The sequence below is a fragment of the Condylura cristata genome, unplaced genomic scaffold (assembly GCF_000260355.1).
Source record: "Condylura cristata isolate star-nosed mole 26May11 unplaced genomic scaffold, ConCri1.0 scaffold00033, whole genome shotgun sequence".
Taxonomy (NCBI): domain Eukaryota; kingdom Metazoa; phylum Chordata; class Mammalia; order Eulipotyphla; family Talpidae; genus Condylura; species Condylura cristata.
This window is the reverse complement of record NW_004567134.1, coordinates 9,760,195-9,776,316: the sequence shown is the minus strand read 5'-3', so window position 1 is coordinate 9,776,316 and position 16,122 is coordinate 9,760,195. Positions and strand designations below refer to the sequence as shown.

At 43.9% G+C, this 16,122-nt stretch overlaps 1 protein-coding gene across 1 annotated transcript in view; it reads right to left on the bottom strand.

The window, feature by feature from the left end:
- The window catches only part of LOC101627429 (collagen alpha-4(VI) chain-like), a 66,112-nt gene that overhangs the window by 15,954 nt on the left and 34,036 nt on the right, over positions 1-16,122 (bottom strand). Inside the window, exons 22-32 of the mRNA XM_012732075.1 lie at positions 14,825-14,887; positions 13,794-13,856; positions 13,225-13,287; positions 11,310-11,360; positions 6,769-6,804; positions 6,604-6,666; positions 5,293-5,355; positions 4,146-4,181; positions 3,263-3,299; positions 1,422-1,433; positions 839-1,332 (exon numbers count right to left, since the gene is read on the bottom strand). Coding sequence (XP_012587529.1) covers positions 839-1,332; positions 1,422-1,433; positions 3,263-3,299; positions 4,146-4,181; positions 5,293-5,355; positions 6,604-6,666; positions 6,769-6,804; positions 11,310-11,360; positions 13,225-13,287; positions 13,794-13,856; positions 14,825-14,887 — 981 coding nt within the window. The remainder of the gene's footprint in view (positions 1-838; positions 1,333-1,421; positions 1,434-3,262; positions 3,300-4,145; positions 4,182-5,292; positions 5,356-6,603; positions 6,667-6,768; positions 6,805-11,309; positions 11,361-13,224; positions 13,288-13,793; positions 13,857-14,824; positions 14,888-16,122) is intronic.

Genomic DNA, 16,122 nt, shown 5'->3' with positions numbered 1-16,122 from the left:
TTGTCCAACCTGCTATTTATAACCAGTCTGGAAACCACCTATCATTTTGCAATCATCCCAGAGATACACAAGAATGTATCGCATGGGTTTCAGTTCAAAAAGTAAAGTTTGGAGAACAGGAAAAAAAAAAAGGTATACAAATACCCTAGAACGTTTCAGAAAAGTGGTGAACGAAACAAATTACATGCCATAGACTAATAGAGAAAACAGACATTAACATGGAGTGAAAGAAGCCAGACACAAAACAGTACATCAGAGAGTGTCTAGCATACACAAAAGTCCAGCATGGGTCCAACAGTTTGACTGTGAGAGAGGCAAGAAGGAATCTCTGATATGGGAAGAGATGTGAGGGAAAGTGTAGAGAATGCTGAGAGGGTTCAGATCTGGAACACGTCTTGGTGAAGGGTTTAAACACCCAGAATCCATCCAGCTGTGCATTTAGAGTCAGTGCAATTACCCACTCTCATAAGAATATGCAATTTGAACAAAGACCTTTCATGGAGTCCCACGAGACAGTTCAGCATGGTGGTTAAGCATGACCGAGGCAGATAATTTCAGTCTAACTAGATTTCTAACCTCTGGTGTGATTACCTACGCTAAGTCTCAGTTTCTTCTCTCTGAAATGGAGACATACAATCACCAATCACACCCACCTTACGGAGTCTGGGAGGTAACTGAATAAGACTTTTGTGAGGCACTCAGCACTGAGTTTGCTCTCAAGGAAGAGCACTAACAGGAGAGCCCATGAGGAGATCCCCCATACACACTGCACACATGGGCCCTCTCGGGAGTCCTCCCCTGAACTGAGCAGCCCGCTGCCCAGTGGTTCCCCACATACCAGCAGAGCATCTGGGAGGTTGTGCCTCTGGGTGAAGGTGATGACGACGGGGAAGATGTCCAGGGCACTGAGCTCCAGAAAGGCCGTGTTGATGGCAGCCGCGTCGTAGGCCCAGCCTGCCTGGAAGAACACGGCCACTTTCCTCACAAGAAGGCCCGCACGCACGCGTTTAAACAGATGCCTTGCCACGAACTTCATGGTGTCACCGAGTTTCCTGCTGCCAGACGACCACGACAGGGGGATCATCTCCACGGCCTGCAGGAGTGCAGGCTTCCCCAGGTAGTCAGAGAAGCGGATCAGGTAGTCTGTTTTGGTGTTGTATGAAATGACGGCCACTCGGGCACCCACCGGACAGTTACTCTCACTGATCTCCATCTTCATCAACAGAGATAACAAAATGCTTTTCATTCTCTCAAAATCCAACTGATAGACACCATTTGACATGTCCAGAGCAAAGACCACTTCGGTTGGGAACATGGGGCATTTAGAAACACCTTGAGGTGATAAAAATAGAAGTTTAAGATTTCCTGTACTGCCCCTAAACAGGAGAAGACTGGAGTCAATAAGAAGAAATATTATTTACCTGTTGAACAAGCTGCAAGAGAAATTGTTTGGGAGAGAAAAGACGACACTGTTAGTTTATGTGGGTGTTTTGTCCGTATCTTTCCATGTGGTATTTCAATATGAAAAACCACGTCCTTGGAAATATTCAATCAGAAATTCTACTTGTTACCTAATTCCTGTCTCTTCCTTTTTTCTATAGTAATAAATCCCAATCTCTGGGTAGGTATATGGCTGCCCAGAGCAAGGACTACATTTCCCAACAGCGCAGCCATCTTTAGTAACTGGATAATGGTGTAAGAAAAATGGGAGGTTCCACTTTGAGAAGGCATCCTTCTCCTTTGCTTTCCTTTTCCTGCTGGTTGAAGCTTGACATCTAGAACCATTAGGGGGCTTGTGAAATAGAATCCTTGTCCCACTGGCAAAGCAAGACAAAAGAAAGAGCCCCTGTCCTTAAACATCATGGAGTTCCCTCTCAGCCCTGGGCCACAACTTCTAGGCTTTGATTAGAGAAATATCTTTGTGTCATTGCTGCTGAGCACTGAGGTCACACTCAACTCACCTTCAATCTACATAAGAGAGGCAGGTATTCTGCAGCCATGCAAATATCTATTTATACACATTCATAGACATCAAAAACTCTATTATTACCTATCAACTGTAAGTGTGTGCACACAATTTAATATACTTTTATGGAAAAGTTGAAAATACAAAAATCAAAATTAACCTTTCATCATCACATATAGGTATATAAAAATATGTTTTATTTCATAAAAGTTGAAGCTTAGGATATATATACTATTCCAAACCTTTCTTTACTTAGTGAATGAACATCTATCTTTTTGCATCCACAAATACAGATCAGTATCATCTGTTCTGCGATGTCAATATCTTTTGGATGTGTGTGTGTGTGTGTGTGTGTGTGTGTGTGTGTGTGTGTGGATATCTTATGACTTTTATGCCAACATCTCTTTGTGGTGAGCATACCTGCACATGTACTTGTGTATATTTGTCCAGTTACAGTCCTACAGAAATATCACTATAGCTTTTGATATACATTATCCAATTGCTCTTCAGAGCATCTGCACTAATTTACACCACCAACAGCAATCTGTCCTTTTGTATATACTTCCTAAATTTAGATAGAGCTTTTTTTTTTCAGTCATTGGAAAAATTTCTAATTTGAGAACAAAAAGAACATCTCATTATTTTAAGTTGTATTCTTTGACTCATTGTGAGGTCATTTTTATAGGTTTACTGACATTCATTTTTTCTTCCTGAATCCTCCCATTCATAAGAAGCACCAAGGAGCAGACAGTCAGTGTATAATTAGCACTGCAATTCCTAAGGTGCTGTACTGCAGAATTCTTCTTCTCCTGAGATGGCGTGCTTCTCAGCCATGTCAATCCTGAATTGACACTGTGGAAAATTACTGACCCAAGGGGGTCAAACATACCAATTTATAAGCGCCTTTCAAGGCCCTCCCAGGTGGTGCAAGGGATTAAAGCACAGCGCTATGAAGCTGTCCGCAGCCACTGCAGCAGCCAGGGAGGTGACCCACATGGCGCAGCAGACCTCTCCTGATCCTCCTGCTGCTCCCCTCAGCAGTGTGTTTCAGTCAAAATCTGCCTGTTCTGCTCCCCACTCTGTCTCTGGTAAATCTTCTCACCCCCACACCTCTGTCCTATACCCCATTTCTTATATGCATAAACAAATAAATCTTAAAAAAAAAAAAAAGAGCCTTCCAGGACGCACAATGTCACCTTCCAAACCTCAGTCCATTTCACAAGTCACTACATCCCTGGTCCATGACCCAGTCCCACTTCAAACCACTGGTTCCTTCGAAGCCTCCTTCAAACTTACGGCAGTTTTCTCGCACGAAACCAACAATTTCACAAGGCTGTTGGGTAGAGAGAGTGAAAAGGAAAAGTACTTAATTTGAAGAACAGTGCTCCTCATTTTCGTGACTCAGAGACTTGTCACATGGATGTTACCAGTACAGGTCTGAAGCTTTATAATCCACAACAGAAACCCTAAGCATTGATACAGCAGATGAAACTATGCAATGATTACTATTTCTGAATCCTGGAAAAATTCCTGTACTATAATTATTTGCAAGGATTCTGGAGAAGTTTAAACCAGGACTCCTGGCACCAGGGCACAGAAAGGCCTTTAATTCTTAGGTCTTCATACTAGCAATTCCTGGAACACATCTAAAGAGTGGTTGCCAAGACAGATACCTCAACACCTCCTAGAAATCTGTTTCTTCCCTTTGGCCCATCCTCTCTGATCTGTTCTCCCCTCCATCCCAACTGCTCTTTAGTTTTCTCTACCCATCCATTTTCCTCCCTCAATAGCACTTTTGTACTTGGAAGACCAAAAAAAAACCCCACAGATTTCTCAGACTGTTTTCAGATATGCTATGAGACACAAAGGCCTGTATTACATCTGTGCTGCCTTATAAATACTTTATAGGCAATTTTTGAACTTTACAAAAAAGTATGCTGCAGAAAGATAGAGCTTTCCTTTCATGTCAATTAGTGTTACTCAAAAACATGCAGGTTCCCTCTAGGATTTGAAGTAGTATTCCACTCTTTGTATTTGACTTGGTTATAACATTCCCAGAGTAAAATCCACAAAGAGAATTTTTAAGAGTAGAAACTAAAGGATCTTTACAGATTTCTATTTTGTGAAGGTGGAAAGCTTTGTGAAAAGAATAAAGTTTCAAATTAAAATCTTCACCTACCGTCCTATCTGCCACACCTTTGGGGCCCTGGACACCCTAGAAAGAATAAAACTTGGGTTCAAAATGCAGGATTCTGAGGCCTAACACATTATTATCTCAGAGTTGACAAGAGGTTCTAAAAAAATTGACCACAGTACACAGACCACCTTCTGCCCTTCCCTCCTGGCTCTGGAGTTCTGCCTGACCCTCCCTTAAGGAAGGCTGTCTGAGTGCCTACTTTGTCCCAGATGTCAGTCAGGAGGCCCAGTAGATAGTACGTAAAGATTCTTAAGAGTAGGTCATTCTGAGACTGAGGTATAGTGAAGGGTCAAATTCAGGAGAGATCATTCATAGGCACTTTGAGAGCCACCCCCATCACGCCACCCCTTCCCTAGTACTAAGCATGTCTTCACAGGAACCCTCCAGAAGAGAGCTGCTCAACTTCAACTGTGCTGGGAGAATAGAGAGCCTGTTCTTATTTAGACTCTAGAAGGGAGTAATTTGTGACTCTGGGCAGGTCACTATCATCTCAGTTTTTGCTTCCTTATTTGTAAAGTGGGCAAAGGTGGTTCTAAGACTTTTGCTGCTATGTCTTTGCTGTTTCTGTGACTTCTGTAATTTGCAGCGAAAACACCAGATTCAACACCCAGATGACCTGTGCTATGCCATCCCTCATGGAGTTACAGCCTCGGCCCTGTTATAAGGCGTGGAACAAAGTAGCAACAGCCTCAAAATCTTTCCTCATGTTCCAAATGACATTCCAGAAAACTTGAAAAATATTTGTGGGTTTGCAACCTTTTCAGTTCAGTTCAGTTTAAATAAATGTCATATTGTTAGGTTTCCTTCTGTTTTTTACATAAATACTGTTCATCTTGCTTACATTGATAAACTCACTCTTCAGTGACTTGTGTCCTCTGATGTATCTCTTATGTATTGGGACAGACATATATGGCCAGCTGCTGCTTCCAGTGTTCAAGAAAAAAGTCTACTGAGCAAATACACAGTGTAACCGTTTGCCGCTAACGCCCTCTACAGCTGAGTTACCCATTCCTTATCTAGAACTTCTGTGTGTCCCAAAGAGTCATTGCTTTTCAGAGATGCCACTTAGCAAGTGCTTCGCTTCTACACAAAGATTGAAAATAAGTGAAAGGCGAAGTTTCCATGTTACCATTGGTCCTGGTGGGCCTCGGTCACCTGGAGTTCCAAAAAATCCAGGAAAGCCAGTATTGCCCTGAAATGACCAAACCAGTGCAGTAAGTCGCTTAAAAGCATCAGACTCCTTTTGAGATACCAAGTTGTCACTGATCCCAGGACCAACAGCTCTGCTTATGGGCCAGTTATTTTATCCACTGTGATCAGTGGAGTGAGTCACAGAGACGAGAAAGCAGTTTCTTTAGCTATCTAAATTCCGCCCCCACCCCACCCCTGCCACCATACCCAATTCCAGACAACATGTATGAACACACAAACTCTTCCAAACAGACCATAAAGGCTGGCTTAATACTCAGTTGAACCTCCAGGCCATGTAATTGAAAGGATGCTGGAACTCTGCATTGAGAGTCTGGCCTCAAGAGAAGAGAAAGGTTCCTTGAACTCCTGGTTTCTGGTGTCTCCAAAAAGGCACAGGTCAACCAAGGGCTCACTGTTCATCTTATAGGAATCTGAACTGACAGAGAATTATCTGCACATAATTGTTGCTTTATCTTTTATCTGAACCCAGAAAGATAAGCTTAGCTGAGCAAATCAACAGTCAGCAGCAAGCCAAATTGGGTATAAATCATAACTTTCTTTGTATCCTTGCAATTTACAAAAAATAACTATTACTATTTTTTTTTAATTTTAGAAAATTCATGTTCTCTCTCCTTTCCTCTTTTCTTCACTGAGTGCATCCTGTCCTTTTCCAAAAAGGTCTCTATGTCTCTCAGCCTAACACTGCTGAGGAGTCAGGCATCATAGGGTTACTCTTTCCACAAAGAGCTGGCAGTAGAGAGGTGCTTCAAGACGGAATCTTCAGAATGTGGAGGAATGGATTTTTAATGGTATGCACCATGAAAACTTGACTCAAAGTCCACTGAGATGGCAGTCACTGACCTGACATCTAATCCTAAAATAGCTAAGAAAAAGTTAACGCTTGGAAGTTCTGCAGCTAAAATAATACGCTTCCACATGCCAGCTAAACTTACTAAGCATAGAGGTACCCCCAAACTTGTTTTTTGAAAGGTTTACAATGCGTAACTAAAACACCAATTTGGATTTTCTGCTGCTAAGGTCTGGTGAACCCCATTTGCATTCAGAGGGTAAATTGGAGTAAGACCAAGTGCGGAGTGGACAGCCAAGGATTGTGTGGACAGTGCACTGACCGAGGAGGACATGGGCTTGCTGCTAACACGTCCATTACCAGCGCGGAAATGTGCTCCTGTGAGCAGGGTGTCGTGATGCGCCTCTGGAGAGCTCGAGAAGGTCAATTCCTGGTTCTTACCCTTGTCCCTCTGTGGCCCTTTGCCCCCTTCTCTCCTTGGCGGCCTGGGTCCCCAACTTCTCCCTTAATAGGATCAAAGCAGAACCTTGAGTATTAAGAAAAAGAAATACAGCTAGAGCTGCATGTTGCGTACCGGCGGCCGGGCCAAGGGAGGGACCGTCTCACTTGTGCACCAGGATAGCCAGGAAGTCCGATTCCACCCTAGTGTCAGAAAGGAAATGAGGGTTAGTGTAATGTCATGCCTCTGGAGTCTTACTCTGACATTCCTCAGGGAAAAAGAAGAAACTAAAATTTTGAGGAGAAACTCAAAACAGCCAGGAAAAATGACTAGTGCATCTGCTATCTTGAGCTACTCCCCAGTGATCATATTTTATTTCTATAATTCAGTGTGAAACAACTTACAAATGATTTTCACAAATGGACCCCCCTATTTGAGAGACTGTGTAATGAAACTTCCTTCTGAAACAATTTTATCTCTTTAATTAGCTGGAGATCTGACCCAAGAAAAGGTTACTAAACTGAGGGGCTCCACGTACTTCCCCTTTCTCTGCAGTCCAAAGAGGGGCCTGGGCCCTGAGAAGGGCAGCGGCGTCTCTGTCTCTGACCAGCACGCCTCTGGCCCTAGCAGCGGGGGAGAGAGCATGTGTTCATTGCTCTTAGGAGTCCAGGCTGAGCAGGTAACTCCTTGTTAGAGCCGAGGCATACTCTAAAATAATTACTCATTCAGCAGATACGTATTTGGCACCCACCCTGTACCAGGCACTTCTCTGGGTACTGGGAATTCAATGGTGAACACACCAAAAATTCTGCTATTGTGGAACTTACCCAACTAGTGAGAAAGAAATATGTCAGGGAAAGAGAAATGGTACTCCCAGTGGGGAGTTAAGAGATAAAGAATGACATGGATAGTGTGGGGGGGGAAGGGAGGCTGACCCATAGAAGGCGATCAGGTAAAAGCATTTTTAGAAAGATAAAGGTGGCATTTGGGCAAAGACAGCATGTGTCGAAGAGACAAGCCAAGCAGATACGGAAGAAAAGTATTCCAAGCAGAGGGAAGAGTATATGGAAAACCTTGAGGCAAGAGTATGAATGTGGGATGTATCTGGGGAACAGCAGAAAAGAATGATGGGCTGGTGGGGGCAGGAGATGAGGCCAGGTGGTCAACAGAGGGGCCAGTTAGCAGTCTTGTAAGCCATGGTCACAGTGGCCTTCAACTGAATGACACTGGGCGGCACTGCTGGGCGGAGTCAAGGAGAGACATAACCTGGCCATGTGTCTGCAAGATGGTTCTGGCTCCTGCGCAGTGAACAAGCTAGGTGAGGCAGTGGAAGCAGGGAGAGCAGGTATGTGGTCAGTGTCGAAATTCGGATCCTCTGGCGTGGCCCAGAGGATGGCAGCAGCTGTGGGGGTCAGTGGGACAATGCTGGTCTGTTTTGAAGACTGACTCACTATTATGTGTTAATAAATTAAATTTAGGGGGTGAGAGAAAGCAACATATGGAAGATGGTGTAAGCATGAGTCTTGAACAATTGAAGGATGGAGTTGCCATTTCCTGAGATGGTGGGACAGTTTTCAGGAGAATCAGTGTTGACTGGATGTTTGAGAATATTAAAGGACTAGTGTTCATTTTTAAATGGAATGACTGTACTGTATATTTTTAAAGAATCACTCAGAGATACCTGAAACCTACTGATGCCTGAGGTATGAGATTCCTGGGATTCACTGCATAGTCTTGCAGTGGGAGTGTGGGAAGACAGAATGAGCCAAACATTTTTCACTGTTTGAGCCAGATGATGGGTATCTGGGAGGGGGTTAGGTATCACTATACTACCCTCTCCACTTTTATTTGTGCTTGAACTTTTCCATAATAAAGATAACATACAAGAAGAATTTAAAAAGTTGTTTGGGAACAGGCTAATTTTAAAGCCGCCTGCTTTATACACTAGATGAGCAAGAGAAGCATATTTTGAGTTTAAGCGACTGGTCTGAGCTGGCGACATAAACTGGAGATGACAGGACAAATGGTATTAGTGCAGGGACTGGATAGGGCCACTGGGGGAACAGAGAAAGGAAATCAGAAGGGTAGATCCCTGAGTCTGCCAATATTTAGAGCTCAAGAAAATTCGGAGGATCCAGCTAAAGAGGCTGAGAAAGAGCAGCCAGTGAAAACTGGGAAAGTGGGGTGTGCTCAATGTTGGGTGAGGAAGTTTCAAGAACAAACCCAAGTCACCTTGGTCAAAGGCAGCCCAGTGAGGGCGAGAGAGAACCGGCTGTTCGCTGTCGCTCCGAGCCTGACGGCCGCGTCAACAGGCAGAGCCGTAGCGCGGAGGCTTGACAGCAGTGGTCAGAATCAGAAAAGTGAAGTGAAGCTTCTCGGCCTTGTCAGCCACTGGCCGTGGACCCGAAGGTTGTGTGTTGGGAGGGGTGGGCCTGTGTAGGGGGTGAAAAGCCGCATGGCTGGTCTGTACTCAGGAGATACTGGAAGCAGCCAAGGAGTCTTCCAGCCGAAACGTCTCCAGATAGTGCCAGCTGTCCTCTGGAGGGTGAAGTCACCCTTGGGTGGCACCACTGCTATAGACTGTCCTTTCATAGGGCTTTTCCAAAGAGAAATGGGATGATGGACATGTATAGTTTAAGTGAGGGTTGTGTTTTGCTTATTTGTCTAGATGGAAGACGCTCCCACTTCTTTGTGTACTGATGGGAAAGAACAATGAAGAAGGAAGAAAACTCGGTCATGTGAAAAAAGGAAGGTGGCACCACAGAGCCAGGGCCTTTAGGAGGCATTAAAAAAAGGAATGTATTAAAAAGAGGAGCCCACCCCCCACCCAGATAGGGGCACGGACTCAGGCACACTCTGGAAGGAAGTGCGGGGTTTGTAAGTACAGAGACAAGCAGGCTGGTCTCCATGCCGGATGTATGTAGAGGCCTCCTCGTACTGCGTCCATTTAATTAATGGAAGAAGAAGCACAACAGTCTGCTACCAGCGTGGAAGAGACAGCGGGTCTTGGAGGCTTGAGGGAGGGAGAGAAGGTGTGAACGCCAACTCAGAGAAGAGGAGAATGAGCACACTAGGAAGAGGCAGGCACCGGCCAAGGAGACTGAGTGTCATGGAAGGGAGGCCATGGTGTACTGCCAGGACAAATGCATGCAACAGGAAGGGACAGTGTGTGCTCCAGGTGGTTACGTGTCACAAGAAGCATAAACTGCCCTGGACTTAACGCCAAGTTGGCTCAAAACATACACAGTCGAATTCTACCAAGAACTCCTCTGCTGTGTCAATGCTCCCATTCAAAGAAGACTCGGGATGCCAGAATAAGGCACCAGTGAACTGGCTTCTGCACTCAGCTCTGTCCCTGATAAGCCACGCAAACATAGGAAGTTACGTCATGTCTGAGTCTCAATTTTCTTAATAGGATATTTCTTATGAGGTTGAACTGGATGATCACTGAGGTACCCTCTGTACCATCATTTCCCAGATATTTCCTAAGAGCTTACTGAGTTTAGGACTTTTTCCTGGTGGATAAAATGGCAGTGGTGCCACCTTGCAGTCCCACAAGAGAAACAAGAATAGCAGAGAAGCCAGCACAGAGGCCTGCCACTGTCATGAGTGCCAGTAAACAACCCATGTTTTTTTTGTTTTGTGAAGCAATAAATGTACGTTGCAGGCTAAAGCACCTGAAATAATAGTGCCTACTGACATCTCATTTGTTCGGTAAGCTTCAGGTGACTTCCAAGCTTCACAACCTCTATCGGTGACCCTGTAACTACATGTTAAAATACCAGCTTCCTATGGGAGTGGCAGGTATTCACAAAGGGATGTTTAAATGTAGTCACTGAGCACTACTCCACGTCAGCCCCATTCCAGCAACACATAAGTGAGTCCAGTGCAATCTGCTGTCAAGTTTAGAGACTGGAAGGTCAACATGTGTGCATGGCTAAATTCTAACACAGCCTAAATGGGATGAGGTTACTGTGGACATACAAACAATGTGCTTTATTTAGGAACACAGAGTGAAGAACAAAAGACTCTGCATGAGGAAGTCCAAGAACGCTTCCAGGGGAGAAGGTGATATTTGAGTGGCTCTAAGAAAACATGTAAACATTTAACAAAAGAGGAAAATAAGGATGGGCACCCCAAATAGAGGTCAGAGGGTCGGCATAAGGCAAGGAGCTGGGAAAGGAGCTGGGGTGGGAGTATCTGGCACAGGTGGAAGATGACGTAGCCAGGCTGATTTTTAAATGAGAGCATAACAAAATCAGCTTTTATTTTTTAAGGAAAGGTCTCTGGCAACTACAATGTGTCATGAACAACATGCAGAAACCATTTGTGGCATGCTGCATGGGTAACGCTCCTTATTCCAGTAACACTAAAATTAAAAACTACAGTCCTTAGGCCCTCCCTGGTGGCACAACGGGTTAAAGCACAGCACTGAGAATCTAAAGCCGCCTCCGCATGAATTCGATTCCCGCCTGCCCCGAGGTGACCACATGGCATGGCAGACCTCTCCTGACCCACCCGCTGCTCCCCTCAGCAGTGTACTTTGGTCATCTGCCTGTTCTGCTCCCCCACTCTGTCCCTGGTGAAGCCTCTCTCCGCCCCTGAGCCTCTGGCCTGTACCCCAGTTCTGTATGCACAAATAAATAAATCTTTAAAAAAAAAAAAAACTACAGCCCTTAGTTCAGAATATTCTGTAGGTAGCCCTCACCTTTGTTCCCTTTCTTCCTGGACGTCCATATCCATCTGGACCAAGAGCACCCTGAGAAAATGACACACGGTGAATTACAGTCCTCCAGACAACCTTTGGTTGATAATATGACCGGAACTCAGAAAATCAGCAGCGCAGGGAGGTGAAGAAGGCAAAGGGCTTTGGTGGAGGTTTTTCCTACCTTCATAGTAGATAAGGAAGGGGCAGGTTTTAAAACTTTAAAAGACCAAGATATAACCTTTTTTGCATTATGTCCTAAAAATCATAACCACCTTTACAGTGAAGTCCTAAGGCAGCAAGATGACACCAAGGACTTAGCAAGCCAAGTAACTGTGAAAGTTCCCCTTGACCTAAACTTATTTTCATTGTACAAGAAAGAAACAATGGCACTACTCCCCAGATTTGTCTGCCCCAGGGAAAGATCAGTAAGAATGTGCTTTGTGACACCTTCAATGGCCAGATTTTGATAAAGCTAAACAGTGTTAACGGCATCATCTACATTGTGTGTACATGCAAAACATTACCTGCCCCATCTTCCATTTACAGTAATCTTATCCTTTTCTCCCACCTTCCACATTTAATCTTACTCTTCTTAAGCCTGCTCCTTTCTCCTCACCTTGCTAAAATGCAATTTCTCTGGCTCATGAAAACCAACGCTGCTTCTACTTAAAAAAAAAAAAAAAGGTACAAAACTATTATATGCTGCAGAAAGAAACTCAGAATATGTTGTAGGAATATGATTCTGTGTCACAAAGCTAAGTTATTTAGTGAATAGAGTCATTAAATAACTACTGTGCTCTAGTGTTCAGAGCCATGATGAAGGCAAGCTGTGTGGCCCTGTTTTGGGAAGGAAGCCTGTGATCCTGATCCTTGAGGTTACTGCTGTGTTCCTGGACAATCAAATCTAGGCCCGTAAAGCTTGACAACGCTGCCTGGATGCCTTGTCTCCCTGGGAAAGTGTTTCCTTAAACACTCTGAAAAGAGACTCAAATGCTTGTAGCGCATCTCTGTCAGATAGAAAAGGGCCCCTGGCATGTCCCCCTTCAGAACCTGTGAACAGGCCAGCACACTCTTGAGCCAGTTTTGGAGTCTGTTGAAATGAAAATTTGAGAATTCCAGACTGTGGACCTCTAGTGTGTCCAGGACTTGGGGAGTGCCTGTGAAGGACGAACCAGAGGAATGACTGCTATGTCCAACATGAGTGAACCGTTAATTTGCAGCGTGCTCTTAATATACTCTACATCAACAAACTGAAACAGTAACATATTGACTTCATCTGTCTGGACAGTCTCAAGAAGTAATAATAGCTGAGAGTTATTCTAACTCTGTATCTGGTGTTCTAATCTTGGAACACTGGGTCCAGACCCAGATGGCCCAGCCCTCACACACACCAGGACTCTTCTCTTGATAAGCTCCTTTCACTATCTTTCTCAGACGTGGATGCTGGCTCGCATGACCTATTTTCTCACATTCTTGGAGCTTAGACCTGGCACTTGAAAGCGCCCCCCCAAAGCCCACGTGCTTTCACATGCCTTTCAGCATCTACGTCCAGAAGCCAGCCAAGGTCATGCAAGAGCTTGCCAACACCAGACTATTCAGATTCACCACCATTCTAGTGATGCTACCTGTAACACTGAGTTCAATTCATCCAGAATGTTAGAATTTTATGTTAAATAATAGTTACAAACGAAAAATCCATTGAGCATCTGGACTGACAGAAAACAGAAGGGAGTGGGAGGGAGGGTGCAGGAGGTTAAAGATACACCAAAAGTTAAATATAAATACTTGGTGGTGATCTTGAAGTAGCGCTTATAGATGTCAAGTTACAAAGTTTTACAACTGAAACTTAGGTAATATTATAAAACAATGTTACCGTGATAAAGATTTAATTTAAACAAAGAGAGATTAGACTTACTGGTTGCCCTCTTCGTCCCTGTGGACCCTGCAAGCCTATTCTTCCGGAATCACCAACCTCTCCCTTTAATAACAGAGGATAGAGATTAAATTCATTCATGCGTAAATATGCAATTTTATGTCATTTTGCTTGGATATTTTAGTCACTCGTTTCAAGCCCCACTGGCATCAGTTGAAAGCAAACATCTCAACGCTCGGTTTTGTTAGGTATAGATAACTAACAAATGCAGTCAATATTTTGGTCCTGAAAACTAGCAAAGCCAGGTATAAAACAGCAATTACGTAACTTTTTTAGGTGAGGATATCTAAATCTGCATTTGTGATGAATCCATGTTTATCTATTGACGTGTCTCTGTTGACTGGTATCTATGACCATCTATTTGACCATCTCGCTGCGTGTCTTTCTCTATGTCGTTCCTTATCTGTGCCCATCTACGCAGCTCTGAGGTAAAGGAGGACCAGCATCATTGCCAACCACCTCAGATACCCATGTGAAGAATGACCACAAAGGAGAGATTCGTACAGAACAGCCAACTGGCCATCAAGGAAGAGTGTGTTCTCTGAATTTACCTTCATTCCTTTTGGTCCAGCTTTTCCTTTGGAACCAGGTGGCCCTGGAAACCCAGGATTCCCCTGCAACAAGAACATGACTGAAATCACCTCAAAGACAGCAGGGTGAACTATCTGACACTCTAGCTATTCCTGAAATATGCTCATATCACCTTTCGATTTCCACATATTTTACTTTATCTTTCACATATAAAATGCATAATATGCACCATTTAGCCTCTGAGTTGACTGGAGTTGGGGAGTAAGATGTTCATGAGTTTACATATACCATGTGCAGAGAAATAGATGGCTGATCTGGTGACTAGAGGGAAACATCATTTGATCATCATACTGAAAGACAAATGCCTGGACTCTTGCCTACTCCAACTAGTGAATATTATCAAATGAGAAAGGAAATACTAAATTAGTCTGCGGTTAGATTTTCCTTGACCAAGAGACACAGCAGGATTTAGACCATCCTGGAGCTGCTCTTTTGAATCTCCAAACAGAAACTCTTTTCCCTAAGTTAAAGCTTACTGCTCATCTTTCTGAGCAGTCTCAGTTGGCCTTCCCCTAGGAAGCCACTCCTGATCATCTGCCTCAATCAGGTGTAACACCATCATGGACCACCAAGACACAGGGTGAGGAGGACAGAAACTAGAAGAATCCAAATTGGAGGTTAGTCTGGCCACTTCTTTCAGATGACTAAACAATCCCTGAGCCTCAGTTTCCTCATCTATAAAATTGGGACAATACTTTTTATATATTAGTGACAATTAAATTAATCATTTGTACCCCTTTAGAGAACGATGTGTTCTTGTGCTGTAGGCTGACACACAAACTCTTATTGCAGAGGTCACAATATGCCTACAGTAGAAGGCGGCAATCAATGTCCACTGCACTGAAGTAGTTGCTTTCAGAAATTCCTGATACCCACGAATTTCACAACACACTAGGTGGCTTTGTTTTATTTGTAGAGGAACACTCAGGTATATAAAATCAAACATTGTGAATGAGAAGCTGTGTGGCACCTGTTAGTTTTTCAAACCTACCTGAGCCCCCAACAAGCCCTTTTGTCCAGAAGTTCCTGGGGGTCCTTGCCTTCCTTTTAGTCCCTGGTCCAAAGATGAAATTCAAAGTCAACCAATTTTTATAGATTACTTCTTTTCCATGTAACCACACAAGAGTTAACAGGTGCCCTGGCCCACTGTAATTTCAGTTATCATACTTTAATCTGGCAACATCTGTGTCCAGAAGCACCCTTGCTCCAAAGTCACCCACCAGACAGGAGCCCTCAGCATTCATGTTTTTTGTTTTTTGGGTTTTTTTTAAAGATTTATTTATTTATGCATACGGAGCTGGGGTACAGGCTAGAGGTGCAGGGGCAGTGAGAGGATTCACCAGGGACAGAGTGGGGAGCAGAACAGGCTGTCTGACTAAGTACACTGCTGAGGGGAGCAGCGGGCGGATCAGGAGAGGTCTGCCGCGCCAAGTGGGTCACCTCCGGGGTGGGGATCAAACTCATGCTGAAGTGGCTTTAGCTTCTTAGTGCTGTGCTTTAACCCGCTGCACCATCAGGGAGGGCCAGCATTCATGTTTTAACCATCTCCTTTACTGAATTTGATGAACATTAGGTTTGAAAACATAGCTTGTATAATTCAACTCATGCAACTAATTTGAAGTCGTAAAAGGGAAAAGAGAAGGTTAAGATAGGGATCTCTTCTTCTCTTCTTTAAAAAACAAAATCTACTTTTCCTTATTTAGACAAGGCCTAAGGACAACAGATGATTTTCCAACTTTATCAAGAACTCAGAATGCATTTAAGTGGATTGATCTCACCGGGTATATTAGGAACCGTTCATTTTCTCCCCAACTTATTTTACTGCTTGTTGACATTTTAATTTTTCTCCAACTTTTCTGGGAAATCCATTCCCAATGCAAGAAGGAAATTGATCATGGATGCTCTACCCATGTGTCAAGTATGGTAACCCTCTAGTAAACAGGCCATACACCAATGGGAAGGTGAGAGCTGAAGGAAAGTTTTATTGATGCTTTTCCTCAAGGCTCACAACCTGGTTTGTTCCCCTTGCACAAAGTGGTGTAATAAAGTAAATACAAAGCAGAAGGCCAAGACACAGTGGTGGGGAGATGGGGGTGCCGAGCTGGAACTAAGCCAGTAAACCAAGGACAAGACTATCTGTCAGTTGCTTTCCCCTCCGGCCTGTACCCCACTTCTGTATGCATAAATAAATAAATCTCTGTTGACTGGTATCTATGACCATCTATCTGACCATCTCGCTGCGTGTCTTTCTCTATGTCGTTCCTTATCTGTGCCCATCTACGCAGCTCT